Source organism: Protopterus annectens, chromosome 10.part0 (assembly GCF_019279795.1).
Source record: "Protopterus annectens isolate FY-2018-M chromosome 10.part0, PAN1.0, whole genome shotgun sequence".
NCBI lineage: Eukaryota > Metazoa > Chordata > Ceratodontiformes > Protopteridae > Protopterus > Protopterus annectens.
Genome location: NC_056744.1, coordinates 25,057,582 through 25,085,188, shown reverse-complemented (window position 1 = coordinate 25,085,188; position 27,607 = coordinate 25,057,582). Strand labels below are relative to the sequence as shown.

The window sequence follows — 27,607 nt, the reverse complement described above, 5'->3', positions numbered from 1 at the left end:
ATGTGATTTTACTTTTTAGCTAGAGTTCTTTCTAGCAGAGTGTACTCTATGCCCTTATAATGTGGCATTGTGCCATCATTCACTTTCTATCAGGTTCTTCACATTGAACTAAAGTACTCTAAATTGCTGCTTTCTTTAAGAATCTCTGAAGAGTTATCAGTGCATATTTTAAATGACTCCCTTTCATCTATGCAAGAACCTCTAAAGAGTCCATTTTAAATGACTATATTTGAATGGTGAAATAATCTGTAGAGAATCAGAACAAATCTTAAATGACTCCTTTTGATTTGTATGCCTTGCTAGCTAATGAAAAAAAGTTTTGGGGCCATTTCTTGTATCATCTATAGTAACTATGTTGCTTTTATAACAAATGAATAATCCCTTCTTCTAACTCATTTTGAGCCATAGGTGTCAAGTTTCTTGTCTCTCATGCCTGAGATGCTCACTTATTTACAATCAATAACTGTACAGAATTGTCTCGGTAGTTTCTGGATTGCTTGATCCAACATACATTTGCTGTATAGCTCTAGTGTGAAGAAAACAAGTCAGGACTGTAAACACTTTGATTTATGATTTTTCCTGGATCAGAAGTATAAAATGTAATAGATAATTAGATGTAGAAGTCACTGAAATAAATTCAGAAAGAAAGGAATATGGAATTTCTGGCAACCTTACCATAGAGGCAAAACACTGTACACAAAGGGAAAAGCTGTTTCATCGTTTTTATTTATAGTTGTCACTTAAGAAAGCATTTTGAAGGAAGGAAATAATATATGTGAAAAAAGTAAGTTTTTGCTTAACACATTGCCCTTTAAAGCAGGCATGGAATTCCTTGCCTTGAAATCACTGCTACTGGATTGATTTTTGAAAAGTTATCATTAAGTCTACTCACTGTTGATTCCCAGTTAATTAGTAGAGAATAGTTATCTACTTTTCTGTGGCACGTGTTCGAATACTGATAGTCAGTGTCATTTTGACGTTCCATAGAAGGGATAGGACTCAAGAATTAGCAAGTAATACAAGGAGAAAATCAAGGGTACAGGTAAGTTCACCCCCTCATCTCAGTCTTTTAAGGACATAAGGCACTTCTCAGGCTTCTAATGGACCCCCACCACCACCATTTTCAGTTCACCTCCTAGCCCTTTTGGCTCTTTACTACTCTTAGGGTATTCACCAAATGCTTGACACCTGTGTTTGCTCATCTCAGGCTCAAGGGGATCTATATTCATCTCCCCAAAAGAGTAACAAATCAGAATATTCTTTTTCAGGTTTCCCGGTTGGGTTAAGGAGCTTCTGTACACCTCCCCATGCCTCTGATACCCAAAGTGGGAGTAAAGGACAGGAAGGACTGGACAGACATGATTCCCATGGTATCCTTTTTTGGCTCAGGCAACCTTTGTTCTCTCTGTCTTTCCAGCTCTAGAGGCACAGCCTGCCGCTCATCTCTGTGCATTACAGTCTCCTGAAGAAACAGGAATCGAATGTAGTACAGCTCAGCCATTCCAGCTTCAAATCAGCTACTCAGAGGATTTGTCATTGACTCCAAACTGAAAACTTTATGACCCAGAGGTTCTGTCCATTTTAAAAGAAGCCAGGAAGCCTACAGCCAGAAAGTCATATATGGCCAGGTGGAAAGATTCTATTAATGATGTTCAGATCTGTGCATTATACTTATAAAGCATTTGCATATCAAGTCTTAATCTTTTAAGGTCCTTTGTTGGGGCAAGCTTGGGATATACCTCCATGGAGCGCTATGTCTGCTAAATTCAGCTTGCTTTCCTATAAACCTTTCTTTATTATCATTACCGTAAGATTGGTATCAGTAGCACTGTGTTCATAGGTTCATAGGTTGGTACTAGGCTATCAGCCCTAGGGCCTATACAAGCCTAGCCTTAACAATTCCCTGGCTATTTCTTCCCACACTATTTACTTCCCTGGACCCCTGTCTAGCAGGGCGACTGCCGTGATCCCCGGGGTGAATTTCCTTTCTCCCAGCCAATCGTCAAGGTTCCTTTTGAAGAGGGCCAAAGAGGCACTCTGCTTGACATGTATGGGCAATCTATTCCAGAGTCTGTGGAGTCTCTGGGTCAGGAACCTATCCCTCCAGCATGTTTTGTTTATTGTGATGACAAGGTTTAGATCCCTGGAGCATGTGGCTCTGAGGGATTGGAATTTCTTTAAGTGTAGCATGTCCAACAGCTCTGGGTTTGACATGGCCTTGTATGTTAAGCAGAGATCACCTCTGAGTAGACGATATGCAACAGAATATAGCTAGAGTTTTTTAAGGCGGTCAGCGTAGGGCATCTGCTTTAGGCTTGTGATTCTTTTAGTGAGGTATTTCTGCGGCCTTTCCAGTTGTTGCAGATGTCTTAAGAGGTACATACCAAAAGGGGCATTGTATTCTACAATGGGTCTAATGAGGGATGAGTACAGTGGGACAATGACCTCCTTTTTTCTGGATGAAAAGCCTTTAGTGATGAGGTGTGCCACATAGAAGGATTTCCTGACTGTTGTGGCGATGTGGTTATCGAAGGTGAGACCACTGTCCACCTGTGTCCCTAAGTCTCTTATCACACTTTCAGTGTTTAGTGTACTGCCACCTATATGGTAATTCATGGATACATGTTTTTTTCCCAAAGGGGATAACTGTACATTTCTTGGCATTGAGCTTGAGCCCATGGCTCTGGCACCAAGCATCTATTTCTGTAAGGCCCTTTTGTAGAGTATCCACATCATTTGGGGATTCAATAATGGCTCCCAGTTTGCAGTCATCTGCAAACTTTGTTAGCCAGAGTCCCTTAGTGTTGGCCTGTACTAGAGAAGTAGATGCCAAACAAGAGCGGTCCCAGGACTGAACCCTGAGGTACTCCACTTGTCACTTGTCTGGAGCTGGATTTGGAGTCGGCTCCTTTTACAGTGTGGGTTCTATCAGTAAGCCAGTTAGCAACCCATTGGGTGACATAGGGATTGATGCCCAGCTTACTAAGTTTATCTATGATTCCAGAGTGGGGGATGGTGTCAAAGGCCTTGGCAAGGTCTAGATAGGCTGTGTGGACCACCTTACCCTTGTCCATGGCTCTGAATTTAAATGCATGCCTTCCCACTTGCAAAGCAGTTTGAGTCACCCTGTGAATTCTGTATCTAAGGTTTTCACCACGGATCTCACTGGCCATGTCTGTTTGCTTAAGAATGTCTTACTGATATTTTGTTATACAATTCAATACTCTGCTCTCCTTGGCATTGAACATAGTACTGTAACCTGGGGCGAGCTTAGATTCCCTAGCAGCCTCAAGAGATACTATTGTAGGGGCTACCGCAGGGTTTTTCTAAAGTATATGCAGAATATAAAAAAAAATGGCTGTTTGGTTTCTTGGGACTACTGAGTGGGAATCTGATTTTAGGCACATACTTTCAAGTACATCCTTAAGTGCCTGGATCGTTGGATAAATGCTTTTGATCTTAGCTCATTCATCCTCCTGGAATCCTGATTTTCTTTTTATGAGTCTTGGAAATCGTCTTGCATTCCTAGTTGAAGTGCTCCCTCATGAGAACCAGCCGCTGACCAATGAAATGTCTTCCTGAAGAGAGACCAGTGAGGTTATCTCATCATCGTCATCGGCAGCAGCATCACAGCTCAGTGGCGAGGAAGTCTGCACTGCTTAGGCTGTCACCTCATTACATAGTTCAGAGAGCAAAGCGGCAGTGGAAGAGGAATATATGGAAAGGATACTCAAGAGGCGGAGGGTTGAGCTTCTTGGGGACTGATCCTGTACCAACCGGCCATGTACTCCTCAGTAAATCTCATATAATTACATAAAGTTCAGGCCCAGCTGGGCATGTCTGGGTGGATGTACAATTTTAGGAAACCATTCCTGGGGCAACACTGCAGTTGGGCCTATCGGCTCATCTTGCATCTTTCAGTAAAAGGTAAAATAGTTGGACCTTTTAGTGCCTTGTGCACTAAAATAATATATCCTGTTCAGAGAGCTGCTTCTGGAATGTATTCTCAAACTGTGAAGGGATGAAATCTGTCACAGGGGATCTCAAAACTGGACTCAGTATTTTAATAATTTTTGTGGAAGTCTGACTAAGGGTAAGAGATACTGTCCTACTGTCTGCCACTTAAAAAGCTAAAACAAGTAGGAATGCAGTTGCAGGAAACAGTGGATCTAGGGGTAGATAAAGTGGCACTTGACTGGAGCTGATATCCTCATGCTGTTGTATGACAGTAGGGTTATTACCCCATTCCTTTTTGGGACTCTCCTAATGTTTTGAATGCTAAAACATGCTAAAACATGAACTAGCATCACCATTAAGTATTCATTTCAATCATAGTCTAACCACAGGCTTTGTTCCTGCAGAATGGAGAACAGCAACAGTTATTCCCCTCTACAAAGGTGGCCTAGCAGCAGACTTGGGGATTACAGACCCATAAGCCTGACCAGCCTTGTCTGTAAGGCCATGGAACTATCACTATGAACCTCATAAATAAAAACAAAGGCGATCTCCAAACCCTGGATTCTACCCAATTTGCCTTCATCAAGGGCAGATCCTGCCTGTTAAGTCTGGTGGATTTTTTTGAAAATGTGATCAGGGCCATTTATGAGGACAAGTCTATGCACACAGCATACCTTGACTTAGCAAATACTTTTGACACAATCCCACACTCAGGCATTTCTGATACACTTAGTAAACTGAATGTAAACCCCTTCATTGTAAGATGGGTTGCCAACTGGCTCACAAACTGGGCACACACTATCAAAGTGGGTAACTCCACATCAACCAGCAGACCTGTTACCAATGGGGTGCCATAGGGGTCAATGCTCGGCCCCCTACTGTTTGGTATATACTACTCAAAAATTCAGGTCAAAACTAAGGAGTTGTGTCTGACCAAGATTATAGACAACTGCAAACTGGGTGCAGTTATTAAATCCCCAGATGATGTCAGTATACTCCAGGAGGGTCTTACGCAGACCAACAACTGGTGTCTTAGTCACGGTCTCAAACTGAGTGCAAAGAAATGCATCGTTATTCCCTTCACCACAAGCAATGTCCCTTCACACTACCAAATCAACAACAATACCCTACGTATCCACAAAGTGGTAAGGGACTTGGGATCATATGTTGACTGTGACCTTAACTTCAACTGTCATGAGTCTACTGTAGTAAGGAAGGCTTTCTATGTAGCACAACTAATTAGTAAAGACATTGTTGCAACAGTAATAGAGGTTATAACCCGTCTATACGTGGCACTAATCTAGCCCGTAGTTGAGTATACCACACCGTTTGTCATGTACCATACAAAGCACCTGCAGCAATTGGAGACACCTCAGAGGTTTCTAACAAAGAAGACCAAGGGACTCCAGCACATACTGTACACAGACCGACTAAAGTCCCTGTCACTTTATTCTGCATTATATACACTTCTTAGGGGAGACTTGTGCCTGTCTTACAGAGCAATCTCAGACCCAAACCTAATGAACTTGCTGCATATCTGTAAATCAGATAGGACTAGGGCCACCCATTCCAGGGACCTAAATATTTCCTGCGACTTAAATAGGACATGCTGGAAGGACAAATTTGTCTCCCAGCGGTTGCTGTGTTTTTGGCATAGGCTACCTACTCATGTTAAACAGAGCACCTCTATGACACTTTTCAAAAGGAACCTGGACGAGTGGATGGTGCACTGTAAATTCTTACCAGGAATAGCGCCCACAACCCTCCTGGACATGGACAGCCATTACTAAATGCAATCTTGGATATTAACTACCATTTCTATAGTATTACATTGGGATGAAATGGCTAGGCTTGAAATGACCTCCGGGTCAATAACCTAGTAATCTCCTATGATCCTATGGTAGAGGGGTAGACTCCCCTTTGCCCCAGTAAGATATTGCACTTCTCTTGTGCCAGTAAGAAAACATATTTGCTTTCTAATAAAATGTTACAGGCTGAATTGAAGAGGATCTTTTTTATGTAAAGTCACACAGATCACAAAGCAAAATGGCAGTATAAATGGTAGTCCTTAAGTGGAATTGTCTCCCACAGGTAGACAGTTGTTACTGATCATTTCCAGGGACATTGTGAATTTTGGAAAAATCACTACCAACATAAGTAAGACTAAATAAAAAACTAAATAAAATGCAACAGACACAAAGCAGGTGATCAGAAAAGAGCACAGCAGTAGAAAGGTTCCCAAATATGGTACTTATCTTTCTCACTGGCCTCAAAGGGAATAATGGAGAGATGTACAAATTAACAATTACTTCTTGTGGCAACAAAAGATTTGAAGATGGCACAGGCATGTTCCCGTTAGTTTTACAATGCGCTTATGTCCTGGGTACAGGGAGGAGGGGATGTCCAAAGACTTAGGAAGGCAGGACGGAAAGGTGGACATCTGCTTGTAGCTATTACCATGGATAAAGAATGATGATGCAACTGTCCTTCTTATTGGTTCATAGGTTTGTACCAGGCTAATGGCCCTGGAGACTTTACAAGCCTAACCCATAGGATTACCCTGGCATCATGCCACCCGACATTAGTTCCCAATGCCTCTGTCGAGTAGAGCCACTGGAGTGATCCCCGGAGTGAATTTTCTATTTCCCATCCACTCATCAAGATTTCTATTGAAGAGGACCAGTGAGGTGCTCTGTTTGACATGCATGGGAAGTCTATTGCATAGCATGGGCAGTCTCTGGGTTATGAACCTGTCCCTCCAGCATGTTCTGTTGATTGTGGTAATGAGGTTGAGGGGTTGAGGTCTCTGGCATGTGGTGTGGAGGGATTGGGATTTCTTTAGATGTTGCATTTCTAACAGAGCTGGGTCAGTAAGTAGCTTACTTACAGAGCTTTGTAAGTAAAGCAGAGATCGCCACCAGGTACGCAATATGAGACAGAGAATAGTTGGGAGATTTTTTGAGTCTGTCCATACAGGACAACTGTTTAAAGCCTAGGATAATCTTTGTGAGGTACTTTTGCATCCTTTTCAGTTGTTGCAGGTGTCTAGTGAGGTACATGCCAAATGGGGCATTGTACATTGGCCTAGTGAGGGAAGAGTAGAGGGAGATAGTGACATCTTTCTTCCTGAATGCAAAACCCTTAGTAATGAGATGTGCCACATAGAAGGACTTTCTGACCACAGCGGCAATGTGGTGGTTTAAAGGGAGGTTGCTGTCAGCCTGTGTTCCCAGATCTCTTATAATGCCTAATGTGTTCAGTGGACTACCATCAATGTGGTAATTCATGGGAACTATGTTTTTCCCAAAGGGGATGACGGCATTTTTTGGCATTGAGCTTAAGGCCATGGTTCTGACACCAGTTATTGGTCCCAGTGAGGCCTTTCTGCAGGATGTCAACCTCACTTAAGGAGTTAATAATAGCTCCCAACTTGCAATCATCTGCAAACTTTGTCAGCCAGAGTCCATTTGTGTTGGCCTGGACTTCAGAGAAGTAGATACCAAACAGAACAGGACCCAGGACTGATCCCTGTGGGACTCCACTCGTGACTGGTCGGCAGTCTGACTTGGAGTCAGCTACTTTCACACTGTGGGTTCTATCTGTGAGCCAGTTTGCAACCCACCTAGTGATATAGGGGTTGGTGCCAAGCTTAGTGAATTTTTCTATGATTCCTGAGTGGGGAATGGTATCAAAGGCCTTGGCCAGATCAAGGTTGGCTGTATGAACCACCTTTCCCTCACATGGTGAATGTATTAAACAAATACTGCAAGTGTATTTTCAAAACAACCAGAGCCATACTCAGTCAAAATAAACAGGTATTCTTTTTTTCATTTGGACTTTAAGCTAGCAGTCAGTTAAATGTAAAATTCTGTTCTCAGCATTTCACAAGTACCATTTTAAGCAAAGCATATGGGTGTTCTATAAAATTTCTTTCATACGTTGAAGTATAAGGTCGGAAAAGTGAAACATTTTATGATGGACAGGCAAAATTATAAGGCAAAATGTTTTGCAAAGTCAGGGGCAGCTGAGAGGTATGCCTGGCAGTCCTGAGTCGTCGGTATGCCTGGCAGTCCTGAGTCGTCATTCTTATCTGGAGTATATAGCACACACTAGAAAATTCTAGATTAAACAAGACATGGTCTCAAAGGTCAGTGACAAATTTTGTGGAATATGTGTACTGTATATGCTTTAAATCATGAATATATTTTCTGATCCATAGCTGTGTGCCACAAAACACATAGATGGAGGTATGGTATGCATGGAACAGTAGCAAGGTAGTCAAGTAACTGTGAAAACTTTAACAGGCTGTCCATCTTTAGGTTTGTTACTTGTAATGAAAGGTAGTGATTACCTCTCTTGATCTAGAGGGTGAATCTTTCATGATGAGGTGGGCTATGTAAAGGTCTTTCTAACCACTTTGGCAATGTGGTTGTCAAAGGAGATTATTATCAATTGGGTCCCCAGATCCTATTTCTTTTTCTGTACTTTATGGGGTTACCGCCCATGTGGTAATTTTGTGGCACATTGTTTTTTGCCAAAGGGTATGACTACACTTTTTGGCATTAGCTTTAGACCATGGGCACCAGTCTGGCATCATCTATCCATCTCTGTTTTGAAAGATGAGTTTTGAGTCAGCTGGAGGAGAGGCCTGGGCTTAGTTGCTCGCGCTCAGAACTTGGTGAGCCATAGTCCTCCCACGCTGTACCTCCGGAAAGGAAATACATATAACAAAGCAAAGGTCCCAGGAGAGAACCTTGAACACACCACTGACTTGTTTTCGTCTGACATGGCTCGACATGGCTCTCTCCCTCTGTGGGTTCTGTCTTTGAGCCAGTTTCCATCCCATCTTGTAATCTTGTAACATAGGGGCTTATATTTAAGCTGGTTGATATTCATGATGCCCGAAAGGGGTATTGAACAGTGCTGCCTTTGCTAGGTCCAGACCTTACCTTGTGGACTACCTTCCCTTCTTTGGTGACTGTTTGAACTGTTTCAAGAAGTCAACCAGGTTCAAAAGGCAGGTCGAACCTTGGGATCAGATCTCTAGGGTCTGTAGGCTTCTGTAGGTTCATTATAAGCTCCATGATGAAGCTCCATGATGATCCCTCTCCAAGCTAGTCAGGCTTATGGGGCTTGGTCAGGCTTATGTCCATAGAGTCCAGGACCTCTGTGAGCTCCACCTTTGTTGAGTGCTACCATTCTGTGGGTATGCATCTCTGTGGGCACATGAGATTGTACAGCTGTTTTTTGTACAGGAGTTTTATTTCTTTGGATTAGTTCTGGATGGAGTTCATGTAAGCATTTTAGTCCGAATGCCATCTGGTTTTTTGCTTTGGAGAGCAGTTTTTGGAGGAGGGCAGCAAGCCCTGAGCTGGAGCCATGTTTTGGAGAGATAGATACTTGCTCTTTTTGGGGGTTGGAAGTTTGCACTGAACCTGTCTGCCAGGATATTGTCTGTGTTTTAGAATGTTTGTTTTTTGTTGTATTTTGTCATTCGATCAGCAAGTGGTAAGGGCTGGACCCGGGAAACCATTCAGATGGATGGTAGAAGTAGCTACGAATGAAGATGGATGAATTGTACAGATGACAAAAGTTCATGAAGGCATGTAAATGTGATAGTAGACTGAGGTTTCCTGGTCATAGTCTAGGATTCCAGTCATTTACAATTGTTTGTGGTACCTTCATTGAATCCACATTTGTGAGAACCTCATCTAGTTCCTTTCTGTCTGCTTCCATGGTGGCACACAGTTGAACTGCATACGTCTGACATGGTAGCAGCGTCTAGAAATAGGAATTCTCTACAGAGAACAACACATTTTAATGGGAGGGAAGTATATCAGCACTGGTTTGTAAAAGTGCAGAAGGCTTGTATGACTGTGTGTTGTGATGTGTTGTCAAGTAACAGGATACCAGTGCAGACAAATGCATTTCTGCTCATGGAAGCACCAGAGAGCAAACGATAGGAGGATGTAGCAAGGTATCAGCTGCTGTGTATGAAGGACTTATGCAAAATAACATGCTAATTTGAGGAAGTTTCCATTGTATAATAGCAGAGTGCATTCTCTGAAGTCATTCTTTTATAAGTTTAGGAAACTCATCTTTGCAGATGAGTGCTTGGAAAAAAAAGTGTGTGTCTTAGTAGGAGGGGTTACAAGCGATCAGTATATTCGAGATGGAAGACATATTAAAAGATGAAGAAATACAGTGGTGACTGAGCATGCCCATTCTACAGGTAAAGACATAGTTAAGGTAAAGAAGATCTTATCTATTGCTGACAAGCTATTCAAATGGTACATCCTGGTATTTAATGCATGCATGGTACAGAGTTTAACTTTCAGCAAAGCACAGTTGTTCTGCTTTTCCTTGCATTTCTTCCCAAGTGGTACTGGGGAAGAAGTTGCTGTGAAGTAATACAAGCAAATAACCAAATGTTTATCCTGCATTTAAATGTCGGCTGTGTGTGGGTTTTGGATAGTTTCTGTTCCCTGTAACACTTGTCCTTGCTGATTTTGTATCTTCCTCTCACACTCTTGTTTTGTGTCTGTGTATTTTATACCATCCTTCAACAGCACTGGGGTGGCCACTGCCCTATGAAGACAAGCATGCTGGGAGACAGTTCCTGCCAATACCGAATGTGGTTTACAGGAGGCAGGCACGGGTGAAGGGTTTCCGTCGCATCAGTGGTGTTCAAGACTCTGTAATCATGGCTGATGATCCCATTGGGATCCTCTTAGGACATATAGGTATAGCATGTCTAAAAACACGTGCCATCAGCTGTAAGTGCCTTATCTTTGCATCCATGCCTTTTCTTGGATTGTGTCTAACCCACCTGATCTTCTCAACCACATTCCATCTAGCATGTTGCATCAAACCCTTACAAACTGCTCTTTTGCCACATTATTGTGTGTTACTCTTCCCCCAAAACAGAATTGTACGTCCTTATTTCTCTCTCTTTTTAGACTTTCTCTTAATGTCTTGTTTGGAACTTATTTTACTCTTGGCTTCTGTTTCTACTTTTCTTGTGACTCTGTTGTTGCACGTGCTATGCTGAATCTGTAGCATGGTACCAGAATGTGTACAGCAAAAAAAAAGATAACACATGACAATGTAATCTAACACCTTGCTTCTACAAAACATACAATCTCCATCATGTTGTTTACTATCAACTAACAGGATATTTCATCAGAATTGCAGATGCTGCAGAATGCTCTTACTGTATAATACCTGTTAATGAAAACCTTAGCCTAAGCTCAAAGTACACATACAGGACCTTGCCATTTATATTATTCTGTATATATAATGAGGCATCAAAAATCTCTGGGGCCTCCTAAGGGATGTTGCACCAAACGGCATTAATCTGGTCCCTAAGGATTTGTTGATTGCACCAGCTAAACAGTAAGTTGCCTGACAGTGCACAAAACCCTGAGTAATACATAGTTGCCTCCCCCATTACCCCTCTGCATTCTTTGCATGCTCTGTGCTCACTGTGCTGGACCCTTTAAAGATGTGCATGTTCAGCTCCAGCTACAGTACACATTACTTAGTGAACATGCAAGTGCTGGTCCTCATGCTGTACTTGATACAGCATCCAGTAGGTGTCAGTATTGCAGCAGACCAAGTTAACCACCCCACCCCCCACTCCAACAAGTGCACATACCTGTGATGACTGTACACTTCCACATTCCATGGCCAGCTCCTCCAGTCCTGGGACCACTAATCATTCACAGGTCACTTGGTTTACAGTCAGGTTATCATCTATGTCCTAAAGGTCTGGTGTGCATGGTCCAGCTTTTTGATCACAGTTTTCACTCTTAGCAATTCACTTACGCCCATTTTTTTATTTGTAGTAAGTCACTCCAAAGAATGAAGTAAAATATTGTGACTCACTTTCCCAGGATATAAAGATAGTCACTGTATACCTCAGCATGCTTTTAAGGCCTGCATAGAGATTATTTAAAAGGGGTCCTATAATGAATTATTATTTTTATCACTGATGTTTATATGTCATAGGAATTGACCCTGATATTCCCAAAACATACAGAGAGGTATATTATGACCTGCAGACAGATAAGTAATACTATAGCTGACTTCTAGACCTGAAACACTTTGTACATGTGATGCAAAACAAATGTACATCAATTCCATTACATATTATCAGTCAAGTTTCCCTTTTTGATTTTCTTTACACCAGAGGAAAGTTACCAAAGAGGAAGTAGGCCCATGGTCATTCAGTAGAGAGGTATCTGAGTGCCAGCAACATATCACTAGATACAGTGACAAAGTTGCTGTAATACCGGTCTAGCTTCAGTGACCCCTATCCTTCTGATGATGTCATTCATTTCATTGTCCATGTAGGAGCACCAGGGGTGAAAAGAGCAAACTACAGCCTCACACAGAGCGTGAGGAATCGCACCTATTCTGAGGATGTGAACGACGTGCTCAACAACTTGGATGCGGTACTGCAGGGTGAGAGTCAGTGATCATCATTACGGTGGGGGGCATGGTGGATGGGGGCAAGTAGGCTGAATAAGATTCTGAACTAGTTTTAAAGATTCTACATGCACTTTTCCACATGGAGATTTTGGATTGTTAATAAAACACAACAGAAATCAACTTTTGACTTTTGTCAGTCTGTGGAGTGGGAATGAAAACATTTAAAAATTTGGCAGGGAAAACCTGCAAGTAGCTTCAGGGATTTTTTTTCATTATTACTAATTATTATGTTTATTATTATTTTTTTATTATTTTTTCCTTTTAAGTTTATACTTCTTTAAAAGAGAATATTGTCATGAGCTCCTCCCATAGTATGAAATTAAATTAAATATAACAATAAAAATTGTATGGATGAAAGATTGTGTCTTTGTTTTGGCCTCTGCTTATGAATGACAACAACCTTTTTCTTTTCTTTAAATAATAAGAAATTAATGAAGGTTCACAGCAGGAATAAGAAAACGTATTTATACTTGTAATTTCCTTTTGATTTTCTCAAGCACTGTTAACAGGAATTCAAAACTGTAGGCACTACAGACGTGGGTGGCTGCAGAGGTGCAGTGGTTAGCATTATCGCCTCACAGCAAGAGGTTCTCCAGTTTGATTTTCAACCGGGATGCCTTCTGTGTGGAGTCTGCATGCCCTCCCTGCAGTCTTGTGGGTTTCCTCAGTTGCTCCACTTTCCTCCCACATCCCAAAGACATGCTGTAGGTGGATCGGACACTCTAAATTGGCCCTATGTGTGAGTGTGTGAGTGTGTGCCTTCTGTGGAATATTGGGTGCTGGGCTGGCAACTCAATACCATAAAACTCCACTGACAATTTTTCTGAAGACCGTTGTTCCGCTGTGGTGACCCCTTAACCGGGAAAAGCCAAAAGGAGAAGAAGGCACTATAGACATATAAAGTAATAGACACTTTATTTAGAATTGATTCAATACCAGAAGGTGTGATAAAAGTGATATTAAAATATGTATATTAATGTATGGAAATCTATAGATGTCAACAAAAGAAGAGTGTCTGTGAAGTAAAACTAAGTGTTGCACCAAATACATTTCAGTTACCCTTTACGTGATAGTGGAAAAGTAAAACATAACTGTGGTTCTACTATGAAACACCAACTTCCTGAAAGTCGATATTTAATAGAATGAAAAAAATGCCTGAAAGCCAAAAGGGTGAAAAACTCCCTTTTTCATGTTTTTTGCAGGAGGACAACCCCCCATGCACCCCCAAATTTATATGTATATGTCAAATCCAAGGTCACACAAACTTGAAGAATGGATAAATCTCCCCAGAAAGTTAATCATTACCAGTGTACTCTTAGAAATTGTTCCAGCGATGATTTCCTACAGGGAAAAAGGGTTTGGACTTATGCCATTCATCTTTTTTTTATGCAGGCTACTAACGCTCATGGAATTTCTTCCTGAGGTTGTACTGGGAAAGCCATATCTGCAATCAAATACAAGCTAGTAATGTGTAATATTTAATTAATCCTGCAGCCAAATCTAAAGTAATACTTTGAAACTACTGGTGCCCATTCAGTTTCAAAAGCAGGAGAATCCCTTGTAACCCTATATTTACCCCCTCCCTTCCAACCATTTTAATTAATTTGCAGCATTGTCTGAGGTACTGGGCTCAATGCCTATGTTCAATGAGCAAGTCTTGGGAAATCAATATGTCAAACCAACACTGACTATGCAGCCACTGCTTACTGATTGATAAATAAATATATAAATAAACAAGTCAAGGGCAGATCTTGCCTGTTGAACCTGGTTGACTTCTTTGAGACTGTCACCAAGGCCCTGGATGAGGGAAAGTCAGTGCATATAGGTTACTTTGACTTGGCCAAGGCCTTTGACACAATTCCCCACTCAGGCATCATCAAAAACCTAACACAACTTGGCATAAATCCCTATTTCATCAGGTGGGTGCCCAACTGGCTCACCGACAGGACCCTCAAAGTCAAAATAGGCACCTTCAACTTTGATAGCAGACCTGTCACTAGTGGGGTTCCCCAGAGATCTGTCCTGGAACCCCTGTTGTTTGGCATCTACATCTCAGAGGTTCAGGCAAACACAAAAGGCCTGTGGCTGACCAAGTTTGCAGACAACTGTAAGTTGGATGCTGTCATTGAATCCTCAAATGATGTTAACATACTGCAAGAGGGTCTCATAGCAACTAATGACTGGTGCCAAAGTCATGGCCTCAAGCTAAATGCAAAAAAATGTATCATCATACCATTTGGCAGAAACACGGCCCCTACTGTTTACCACATCAAAGGCAACCCGCTAAGCATACAACCTGTGGTGAGAGACCTGGGTACTTAGGTTGATAACAACCTCACATTCAGCCATCATGTAGCAGCAGTGGTCAGAAAAGCCTTTTACCTGGTTCATCTCATAAGTAAAGGTATTGCATCCATAAAAAAGGAGGTTATTACCTCTCTATACTCCTCCCTCAGTACAGTTTGGTATGTACCTCTCCAAACATTTGCACCAACTGGAAAAGCCACTGAAGTACCTCACAAAGAGAATCCATGGCTTCAAACACCTGTCCTATATGGACAGGCTCAAGTCACTGTCAGTCAATTTGGTATCATACAGATTGCTCAGGGGTGGTCTGTGTCTTGCTTACAAGGCAATCTCAGACCCTGCTCTGCTAGAGATGCTCCATATCCGTAAGTCTAACTTCTCATGCATTACCCGCTTGAAAGGCCTGAATCTAATATGCGACATCAACAAAACCTACTGGAGAGACAAGTTTGTCTCCCAGAGGCTGCCTCCTCTCTGGAATAGACTTTCCATACATGTCAAACAGAACACCTCTCTGACCCTCTTCAAGCGCAACCTTGAGGAGTGGATGGGAAACAACAAATTTGTCCCTGGGGTTCCCCCTGTGTCCCTCATTGACAGGGATGACAGGTGCTGACTGAGGTTTCTTTTGGGGGATAAACTCTTGGCTAGGCTTGTAAGGGCTCCAGAGCCATTAGCCTAGCAACCTCCTCTGATCCTATGATCCTAAGTAAAACAATAAAATAACAAAATGGCAGGAAATAAAAAAGGAGTAATTCAACACTAGAATGGTATGCTATCTTGTAGAGAGAATCCTGAAGGGAATTGTTGTAGTATTTCTAGATTGTATCATTCTCCAGGATAACAAATGACACAATTTCATGACCAGAAGGAACTGCCAATCAAACCTGATCAAGTTTTATTGCTTGGTAGCAGGTGAGCTTAACAATGGAGTTCTAGTAAATGTCGTTTTTCTAGACTTTAGCAAGGCCTTTGACTTGGCCCTACACAGGAGGGTGATAGGAAAACTGGAGGGACTCTGGGTAGAACCAAGACTGAGGAAATGGTTAGCTGCATGGCTTGAGTGGTAAGACAGATAGTAAGGTGAGGGACACAGTGTCAGGGATGTGGCTAGTGACTAATGGAATACAACAAAGGTGTGTCCTGGGGCCAATACTCTTTAACATGTTTGTTTCAGATGTACGTGATCAACCCCTTTGCTGATAAGTAGAGGATGGGGTGATGAGGGGATGGGGAAATACTATAGCAAAGGATTTGGAAAGGATGAGCAAATGGGCAACAACGTGGTAGTTAGGGTTCACTGCAAACAGATACAAAGTCTTGCACTTAAGTCCCAACAATCCTGTTGTAAGATATCATTTGTGAGGAATAGAAACCATGGCAACAGAGTAGGCAAAGGATGTAGGGATGTTGAGTTTACCTGGAATGGACCACCACTTACAGAGTAAGAGAACAATGGCAGCAGCAGACAGAAGATTTTAGAAGCAAATCTATAATGCTTCCATTCTACAAGCCATGGTCAACTGATTACTGTGTGCAGCTCTGGAAACAATATAAGGAAAAGGACATCTGACTGCTGGAGGGGGGAAGAATGCTATCGGGAAGACCTATGGAGTGTTTAGGAAGAAATATGAGCATAGATTAAAAGGGGCTGGAGCTCTTCACTTGAGACTAGAAGCCATGGGGAATATAATACTGATGCATAATATCATGTCCAGAAGATGTGGAGGGGTAAGGAGGGAGTCCAAGCAGCAGATTATAAGGCTAACTACTCCGTGAATCCCTGAAAGTACATAGACACAGAGTGAGATGTAGACCCATGGAAAGAACTGCAAGAATGGGTTGTGAAGAATGAATTGAGTGAACCATGACAGCAGAAGGCATATGAAAAAGAGAGAAACTTGGGATGGAAGGAAGTCAAAATGTTAAGGCACTTAAAACAGCAGACATACTAAGGTTTATTTTCTCTTTCTAATACATTGGAAGCACGTTAAACGTATGGGTAAAGTGCATGTAAATCACTTTAGTAGGTATAGGTAAAAAAAAAGTTTAGATTATGCCTAAAGTAAACCAATAAGAAAGTATTCCTGTCTGTTGGGAATGACTCCCATTCTTTGATGACAAGTAGAATTAGATGAGGGCATTAGTTTTTCACCAGAAAGGGTAAGATCAGTCTTCAAAGATATAATATTATGGGCTGATTGGTGAAGAATCAAAAATCTTTGAGGTAGCATCCTTACAGGGGATGAGAAAGTAAGCAAGATAGCAAAGCATTTTGAGCAAAATCAGACTTCAAGGACAAGTACCTTGCAATTTCTCAAAATAAAAAAGCTGATTTTCATGTTGATAAACTAAAACAAGAAATTGTCATTAAGCAATGATATGGTTAGACTCTTCTTTCTGAAAGAAGTTGTTTGAAAGATATTAGCATATTTCTTTTTAATTGCTAACTTGGAGATGAGCTGGCCATTGCCTCAGTAGTAGTGTTAAAGGAATGTAGGGAAGGTAAATAAAGTATGTAATATTTAATTCTGACAAACATAATTATCCTTACTTATAATAAAGGCACACATCTGATTTGCCTCCATGAAACATGCTAAATGCAAAAACAAGTCCAAGTTTAATTTGTTATTTTTTAATATTTATTCAGCAGTGCAATTCAGACATCATAGGTTCATAGGTGTGTACTAGACCAGCGGTCCTGGAGCCTTTACAAGTCTAGCCCATAGAAGTGCCCTGGTATCATGCCACCATTAATTCCCTGTGCTTCTATCAAGTAGAGCCACAGGAGTGATCCCCGGGGTGAACTTTCTATTTCCCATCCACTCATCAAGATTCCTCTTGAAAAGGGCCAGTGAGGTGCTCTGCTTGACATGTATGGGAAGTCTATTCCAAAGCATGGGCAGTCTCTGGGTTATGAACCTAACCCTCCAGCATGTTCTGTTGATTGTGGTTATGAGGTTGAGGTCCCTGGAGCATGTGGTGCGGAGGGATTGGGATTTCTTTAGGTGTAACATTTCTAGCAGGGCTGGATTAGACATGGTTTTGTAACTCAAGCAGAGATCGCCTCTTAATAGACAATATGAGACAGAGAAAATCTGGAGTTTTTTGAGTCTGTCCATGTAGGCCATGTGTTTAAGGCCTACGATCCTCTTCGTGAGGTACTTTTGTGGCCTTTCCAGCTGATGCAGGTGTTTAGTGAGGTGCATGCCAAATGGGGCATTATACTCAATGATTGGTCTAATGAGGGAAGAGTAGAGAGAGATGATAACATTTTCTTCCTGGATGCAAAACCCTTGGAAATGAGATGTGCCACATAGAAGAACTTTCTGACCACAGTGGCAATGTAGTGGTCGAAGGAGAGGTTGCTGTCAACCTGTGTCCCCAGATCTCTTATAACACCTTCAGTGCTCAGTGGGCTACCATCAATGTGGTAATTAGTGTGAACAGTATTTTTCCCAAAGGGAATGACAATGCATTTTTTGGCATTAAGCTTGAGGCCATGGTTTTGACACCAGTCGTTGGTCTCAGTGAGGCCTTTCTGTAGGATGTCTACATCACTAGTGAGTTAAGAATGGCTCCCAGCTTGCAATCATCGGTGAACTTGGTCAGCCAGAGTCCCTCTGTTTTGGCCTGGACTTCTGAGAAGTGGATGCCAAACAGGAGAGGACCTAGGACCGATCCCTGTGGGACTCCATTCGTGATGGGTCCGCAGTCTGACTTGGAGTCTGCTACTTTCACACTGTGGGTTCTATCTGTGAGCCAGTTTGCAACCCACCTAGTGATATAGGGGTTGATGCCTAGCATAGTGAGTTTTTCTATGATTCCTGACTTGGAAATGGTATCAAAGGCCTTGGCCAGATCAAGGTAGGCTGTATGAACCACCTTGCCTTCAGCTACAGCTCTGGTGACTGACTTAAAGAAGTTAACCAAGTTGAGCAGGCATGATCTAACTTTCATAAAACCAAATTGCATGGGATCCAGAGTTTGGAGATTCCCTATATCCTTGTTAATTAGGTCCAAGATGATGCGCTCCATAGCCTTACATATCAGACTCATCAGGCTAATGGGACAATAATTCCCAGGTTCTGTAGTCACTCCCCCTTTATGGAGAAGTATGACTGTAGCAGTGCACCATTCTGTAGGGACAAAGCCTGAGGTGAGGCTGTGATTGAACAGGGCACACAGGTGTGGTGCCAGTTCACTTTGTAGTTCATGTAGAACACAGCCAGAGATATTGTTGGGTCCCATGGAAGCTGTATTCTTGGCCTTTGACAATGCAGGTTTAACCTGTGGTACAGTAATGCTGGGTGCCTGGCATTCTTATGGTATTGTGATTGGTCCTTTATGGGGGGAGAGAGGGGTAAAGTTGCCACTGAATCTGTTGGCCAGTATGTTGGCAATATCTGTTGGCTCAGTGTAGGTGGTACCATTGTGCAGTAACTTAGAGCAAATCTGGGTATTGCCATGGAGATTCTTGATATAATTGTAGAAGGCTTTGTAGTTGTTTTTAGTGTCTGTCACAATTCTGCCTTCATAGCTAGCTTTAGAGGTTTTGTTGAGCGATCTCAACTTTTCTCAACTTTTTGTTAAGGCTAATAATGGAGTTTTTCCAGTCTTGGAACTTCACCTTTTTCTGCAACAGTTTCTTCCTTCTGTTGTAGAGTTTGTTAATGGCAGGGACCACCAGATTGGCTTTCTTTTTTTGGAGGAGAGTGTCTTGGTTCTGTTTGGTATGGCTAGTTCCATGCATTTATGTTTGTGTTTGTACAGTACATTGGTGTATGATTCTGCAGTCATGCATCTGTTTTCCATTGACTTCAGCTTTGGAAAAGTTTTTCATGGTGGTTACCTTTGCTGGTGGTGTGGGTGAGATGTGGATTTCCATGGTAATTAGTTTGTGGTTGGATCTAACCAGGGAGGAATCGACTACTGGTGTTGAGCAACAGTTGCCCATGTTAGTTATAACCAGGTCGAGGATGTTGCTTCCTCTAGTGGGGGTAAGAATGAGCTAGTCCAGGATATTGGAATTAATGAATGGAAAAATAATATATGTTTTGAGTTTTGAATGAACAAATAACTACCCTCTCCTTCCTTACTCCATTTGGCTAAGCACAGAACATTCACATCATGAATGTGCTGGCCTTCTGTTCTATCATAGCTGATCCACTGAATGGTGTTGAATTACTTGAAATTTTGCTTGTGTTATCAGCCCATAAAGTCCAGCTCAGTGCTTCAAATATAAACTAAATTATTTCTATAGTGCTCTGTGTTGCCAATGATTGTGTGCACCTAATTTATAGAAGCAATGATTGTGGCAGTCAGGAAAGGTAAATAACCTATTCCACCTCTCAGACCAGGTTCAAAAATGTTTTGTTTGCAACACTGTGAGTAAAATAATTGTGCCAACAATCTCTATTGGACATCACAAAGTTGAGTAGAAGACATTTGTGCCCTTTTTTCTCTTATTTGGCCAGTCCAAGTATTAGAAATAACCTGATTGGTAATCCTGCTGCACATTTAAGACATGCCATTACAAATTTCAAATCCATTTTGTGCACTAGAAGGGGGTGGGGAAAGATGCTTTTCGGCTAAGATATGGAGCTTGTCCATTATGCAAGGAAATTTGAAGACTAAATGGCACAGTCTTCATCTGTTAAAAATAATACATGTGTATGAAGTATGACCCTTCTTTTGTGTTACATAGCATAAGTCAGTGGTATTGTTTCACACACATGGAGATTTTTAGCATTATGAAGATAAAGGGTAAAATATTTCTAAGTTTGTCTTCATGCTTGTCAACTGTCAAGGCTTTGGTGCTTATTTAACATGTACCTCATCTGTTTTCCCGGAAAAACATGTAAATACCCACCACAAAATAAATAAATAATACATATGGTGTGTAAAACAACATGTCCAGCATACTAGACTAAACTGGTCCAGTACATTCATCACAAAGAGCACGCAGCATGAGGGCCAGGTTCAAAGAGTAACTGACATTAACATTGTAGAGCATCTAATGCAAAAAGTATTAAAAGGATTCATAAATTTACAGTTAGTATGTAAATACTTGTCCCGGAGATAACTCTTGTCCTTTCATAGTGTCTCTTTTTAAGGAGAAAATGTCAGTTTCATAGGACAAAGAACATAGCCTAGATCGATATCCCTGCAGGTGGAGATGCATGAAAACAGTGATTCAGCATTTTTGGTTTGGGACGTGTCATAGGTTCATAGGGGAATAGGTTCATAGGTTCATGGGTGAATACTAGGCTAACTGCCCTAAAGGGTCATTTTAAGCCTAGCCAATAATCTGAGGTCAGAATAAAATGCTGTACCTTGTGTTTGTAATGTGAAGACCTTAACCATTATGCCAAACCCACTCAAAGAAATGAATAGAGTGAGAGATAGGCCATTTTAAGCTTAGGTAATTATCCCTTTTGAGAATCAAACCCTGCATCTTGTGTTTGTAAAGTAAATACTTTAATCTAAATACTTTAACCATTATGTCAACCCCAACCTCCTCCTATCTTATCCTACTGGTCATATGGGGGGCTAACTATTTGGACCATTCCAAGTGAAAACAGTTGATGTGGGCTTTAGTCAAATAACTAGAAATACTGAAAATACTTCATTTCTCTACCCTTGGGGGTCAGTGACCTCAAGGTTTCTTATACGTTTTAAATAGATGTTAGAGTGTAGAAGCTTATCCCACCATACAAAAGTATAGTACAGCATTCCTGCTGTACAACCTTATGCATGACACTGCGTGTGACAGTGACATCCTGACATCATTGTACAGCTCTGTTCCATGCAGGAGGGCTGTAGGCAGTTACAAAGTTACAATACTGCGGATGAGGATTCGTTTCTCTTAACTGATGTTATAGGTGGTGGTATGTTATTTGAAACCCACCTGTGTCACAAAAAAATAGCTCCTATAGTGCATGAAACAACTAAACACATTGTCATTAGTAAAAAAAAATAAGGTTTGTGTAAATGTGTAATGCACAAAATGAAGAAAAGCATTTTTTGCTGGGGGTGTAATTCCCCTACACCTCTATGTGCCTGCTACTTTATTATTCTCATGAGAAGGGTGCTGAATCTCATTAAAAAAGAGCAGCCAGTTTAAACCCAAAATATTGTCTCTCTTTTGCCAAAATTTGCTGCAAATCTGAGCCTACACACATCACGACATGGACAAATAATGTGTCAATTACGCATGAAAAAACAAGCAACTAGCTTTCATGTACCTGAAGGGAATCTAGGGGAGGCAGAAGATGCTGTACAACCTTGAGAGAACAACTTTTATTCTAAAAAACGTTGCAGGACATTACAAATTTTTCATTAAGCAGCAAATGGCAAACATATGGCACACAACTCTAGGAGAGAGTTGATACAGAAACTGCAGTAAACCAAAGCAGGTACCTAATAGTACCCCACAATAGCTCAGTGTTGTTCAATTGCACCATGTTCTCTCCTCATCAGACATTCCAAAACAAAATAACTAAATGCATTGCTCTCACGGTACTTAGTCCAAACAAATACAGAATGTGTGTGAACAGAGGCAGTATGAAAATGGCTTCCTATTGAAATGTTGGCACTTGAAATGCAAAGTGCCAAAAAGTCCCCCCCCCCCCAAAAAAAGACTGAAAACAGAAGGGAAAAGAAAATCTCAAAAACTACTCTTTTCTTTAAAACTTCTTTTGCAAGGTGGCCTCCCTTGTGGGGGGAAAGCCCGCCACACCCCTTGATCTTATGTATACCAACTCTGAGATCCCCATACCTCAGTAAAAAGGGAGTATTCTGAGAAATGGCATGTCAGACTTGGTATATGTTTATCTGATCTTTCTGCCATTCAGTCTCCATAATTTGGGAATCGCTCCCGATATTTCACACGGTTACCTGCGAAAACAGGTTACCAACAGCTACAACTTTCTTTAATATATGGGCATCTCCAGTCACTGTATCTCACTGATACCAACCTATTCTGCAAAGTGGTATTTTCAGGATAGTAGCATGAACCATCTTTTGAAGTGGTATGTTGCTGTTGCTTGAAATCTTTGTGTTCCTAGTAAGTTAAATTCTTTACTATATCATGTACTGTGCATTTCTTTGGAGTGGTAAAGAAAAAAGCACTCTAGCTAGAACAGCTCTGACAGCCACAAGAAGACAGGTTTTATAACGTACAAAGTTATATAACCTGGTACATGGGTTGTATAAAAAGTTTTGCCATATACGCATTTGTAATAAGATCACATAGATATACAATGGAATCGGTTGGTGTGCACATTTTAATTAGCTGTCAAAAGTAAAAATCACCACCTGCATGACCCTGCCATAGTTTTACAGTTATTTGGTCACTTCTCACCTTACCTGATAGAAAACATCCAAGGAAGAAGGAAATTTCAGAGCTGACCAAATGTTTCCAACTCTTGGTAAGGTACCTGCATTTGTGTCCAGTGTTTCATATCTATGTACACTCATAAAGACATTAGTTAACGAAGCCAATTTAAGTCATGGCTGGAGGTGGGGAACACCTGTAGTGCAGACCTTAGCCTTTGATCAGCCTTTCTACACATACTCATACTGGCTATTAAGATAGAAAATATATTTAATTTTGTTCCATTTCTTCTTTTTCATTAGCTTCCTAGTCACCTTTCCCTCCTCCTACTCCTATGTTCCTATTTCCGTGCCTAAGCAGTCTTACTTCCTTACATTCTTCTGCATTCTTGTATTCATCCCTTCGTTCCTTTCTCATTTTCTCTTATTCTACTCTCTCGCTTTCCAGTTTTAGCTTCTGTAAAAGCATTAATCACACAAAGTCTATCTGTTATAAAACCATCTGTTAATGCCTTCAAATAATACAAGAGCAAGCCTGCCTAGTACAGCAATAGGCACCTATGTTATTCTTTGCATATGGTCTTTAACTCGTAGAAAATACATGCTTTTCATCTTCTTTCTTCTTTCTTTTGTGGACTTCTCATTTTGAGACATCTTGCAGATGTTCCGCTCCACTTATACTGATTTGAAGAATTAATTAATTTTAGGAAACCTGAAACAAAGTGATAGCAGGAATAGATATGCCCTATATTCTGATTTTCCACTATTTATTTATTTATTTTATTTTATTTTATTTTTTGAGAATAGCTACTAAAGTCCACTGAACCAAGACATGGGAAACACTTCACTTTACACTGAAAATTCGTAGCCCTTGGTTATAACAATTGAGTTCAAAAGTTTTGAAGAACTGTCTCAGCCACAGTCCTGCGTGACGAGCTTATAAGAACACAACCCCAATTCTTTTTCTTCTTTTAACAAAATGGAATGCTGCATTGTGCTATGAAGTAACCCTCAACAAAATACACAATGACTAACCCTCACTGACTTACCTTTCTGCCTTCATGATGCATCAACTCATTGCAGGACAGTAGAAACCTGAATTAAACACTTTATTTTCCTCCTGTTCCAGATCCTCGGCTACCACCTGGAGTTCCAGACACCCCCACTCGTCTGGTCTTCTCAGCATTGGGACCCACTTCTTTGAAAGTCAGCTGGCAAGAGCCGCAGTGTGAAAAACAAGTGCTGGGATACCAAGTCTTATACCACCTTCTCAGTGGAGGTAAGTAGCCAAAGCAGTGCGTTACAAGATGTAGTGCATCTTCACATCGTTATCCTTTTAAAATTCTAATGTTTGATTGCCTCCTTTAAAAAAATTCTAATGTTTGAGTGCCTCTGCTTTACATGGCAAGATGGCTGCTTCATCATTAATATGATTTCCTCTGATTTAAGTGAGGGTATTGTATGGGCAGAAAGGTCCCACGTTTTTAGATCTGACTTTGACTAAGATTGTAATCTTTAATATTGTTTGTATATGATTTTGGATTGATTAAAACTATGTAGCCTATTTCCAACTCTATATAGTTATGCAGTAAAGGTGTAATTTCAATATTTAAAAATAAGTAAATTTTGTTGAAACATTATGCCCAATATCTAACTAATAAGGAACATTTATTCAATGAGAAACCTATAGTTAGACAGACAGATTGATAGATAATGTCTGCATTTCAACATATGTTTGTTTGTGTGTTGTGTGTGTTTGTGTGTAGTTCTGTCTTTTCTTTATATTTTCTCAACTCTATAATGTAACAAGGTATACTCCTGCCAGCACAAACTCATCCTTGCCATGATCTAAATTATAATTAGTAATCTGTGGCTCACTATATTGTTTTTCCTTCTATTTTTTCCCCAGGGGATATGAAAAGAATTGATGTTCCAAAAAGTAGTGAGAACTCTGTAGTGGTTGACAGCCTGCTTCCCAATCACTCCTACATGTTTAAAGTGAAAGCTTATAGTGATGAGGGGTGGGGCCCTGAACGTGAGGGAGTTATCACAATTGAGTCACAAGTTGACCCTCAAAGTCCACTCACCCCTGTACCAGGTAAGTAACATAAGCACTCAAGAGTAAATTACATTCTAACCATAACGGTGCCCAAGAAAAGCACTACTGTAACTTCATTGTTTCATGTATTACTAATTACTTGCTTAGTTTGTTCTTTATGACTATTGCTTTGGTGTTATATTTTGAAATACTTATTGCACATTCCTTTGTAGGGGCAGCCACGGTGGTGCAGCGTTTAGCATTGCCACCTCACAGCAAGAGGTTCTCCGGTTTGATTCTCGGCTGGGGTACCTTCTGTGCGGAGTCTGCATGTCCTCCCTGTGGTTGCATAGGTTTCCTCCGGGTGCTCCAGTTTCCTCCCACATCCCAAAGACATGCAGTAGGTGGATTGGACACTCTAAATTGGCCCTAGGTGTGAGTGTGTGCATGTGTGTCCCTTCTGTGGAAGGTTGGGCACTGGGCTGGCAACTCAACACTGTGAAATTCCACTGCCAATCATGAGTGGACAGAAGATCTGCTGTGGTGACCCCTGACTGGGAAAAGCCAGAAGAAGAATTGCACATTCCTTTGTAGATTTTTTCCAATGTCCATAAGATTTCTAGAAAATATCACCAATAGGTGTGCTTGTACCACTGTAAGATTACCATCTTCATTGCCTTTTTTGCTTGAGGTAGAGCTTCCTGCTGTGAGCATCATAAGACATATAAACTGAAAGGTATTGCTCCACCACACCCAAAACCTACAGTCTTTTCTGGAGCACAACCTTTAGAAGTGGAGCAGTGGATGTCTTAATTGCCTTACCCTTCCTCAGCTGTAGGACTACACATCAGTAAGCAAGTAATCAAAAGATAAAAACCATCAAAGAAATATGAAAAACAAAATGCATTAATAATTAAAGAATCTATCAGAAAAAAAAGCAAGGCCCTAGTAATCCTACAGACATCGTAACTAGTAAACTGCAGTTTTGACTGTCCCAGGGCACAAAACCTCCAGTTTCTACTTCTCCCACCTGTCTTAGCCCTTTCACAGGAATAAGTTAGATTCCTGCTTCCCTAATCAGCCAGACCTCAGACACAGAATTTCTGTGTCACAGCCAGATGCAGATTCCAAGTTTCCACTAGGGGTGTGCATCAGTCAATAATTCTTTAACGTTGCAGGGAGTGATCTTTCCAGGATGTCCAGACTGTTTCAGTTGAGCAGATTCCTGGCAAGGCTCCTACCATCTTGAACTTTGGCAGAGAGGTTCAGGAGGAACTGCAAAATGTACCATTGCTACTCTTCTGACTTAGCTATAGCCCGGTTGTAAAATTTACAGGAGAAGCAGAGGGCACATTTTATTACCCATAGTGCACAAACATGGAAAACTCTTCACTGTCTAATTTCCATTTTCAAATGATTCCAGCATTCTAAGTCATCCAATCACTCCTCAGTTTCCAGTGTCAAACCAGTCTGAGATGCACCTTGCCAGACCTTGTGCATGCCCCTGCTTGTCATTTCAGCCACTTAAGGTCCCATTAGTCACTCAGGCTAAGGCAGGTGGGAGAAGTAGAAAAAAAAAAAAAAAAAATTTTTATTACATTTTTTAAGACATTTTATTACTCCACTTTTTGTTTTTGCTCCTTTCATATTTGTGAAATATGTGTATTACCTACTTCTGTTTATAAATTTTAATCTTGTATTGCTGATCTCTGTTTAAACTTGTACTAACCATTGGAGCTTTTCTCCCCGGGCCTCTACTGAAAATGGACATATATCCAGCTAGACTAGCCCGGTCAACAAATGTAAAATAAATAAAAAATAAAAATAAATTTACTGCACCCGCCCAAGCAGTGCAGAGGCTCTTATCCCTTCTTACAGTAGTGTTCAACGTAAATATTTTAAATTTGTCCTATTTGCAAGCATATGTATTAGAGGAAACAAAGTTATTATTTTCTTTTTTTTTTATTTTTATACTTCATGTTTCTCCTTTTTTATTGTGTGTTTTGCAATTTAAGTCTAATTATTTTCACACTTAGTGCTCTTGATTCCATGTTTTCATGTTTGTTGTTCTTGGCAATAGTGTCTGTCTGGTAATATTTCAATTTGTTTTCCATGGTGTGACACTGTTCTATGCGATGCTGCTATTAAGTGTGAGTTTCTATTGTAATCATGTGGAACTTTCTAATTACTCTGCCAGGTGATACAAGTTCTATCACATTATTACATGCCCTAGAAACTGTTCACATTTGCTAACATTATATATTTGGTACATATCTTCACATACCTTTTAAAGTTTTCAACATTTTAGGCCCAAGGTTTCTGCATGAGAAAGCATATCACAATTGTGCTTCTGTTATTGTGCAATTCTGACTCAAAAAGGGATGTTCATAGCTTCATAGATTCATAAATATTCCAAGGCCACTGAGGCTTATGACCATTTTCACCTTGCCAGTACCCTCCGTCAGGCCACACTGC

At 40.9% G+C, this 27,607-nt stretch overlaps 1 protein-coding gene across 4 annotated transcripts in view; it reads left to right on the top strand.

Moving 5' to 3' along the window:
* The window catches only part of ITGB4 (integrin subunit beta 4), a 1,147,860-nt gene that overhangs the window by 1,029,533 nt on the left and 90,720 nt on the right, over nucleotides 1-27,607 (top strand). For 3 of the 4 annotated variants that reach the window (XM_044084971.1, XM_044084974.1, XM_044084973.1), the window contains 3 exons: nucleotides 10,527-10,700; nucleotides 24,224-24,373; nucleotides 25,004-25,192. In XM_044084971.1, the coding sequence (XP_043940906.1) occupies nucleotides 10,527-10,700; nucleotides 24,224-24,373; nucleotides 25,004-25,192 (513 nt within the window). The remainder of the gene's footprint in view (nucleotides 1-10,526; nucleotides 10,701-24,223; nucleotides 24,374-25,003; nucleotides 25,193-27,607) is intronic. The other variant, XM_044084972.1, reaches the window with a different exon arrangement.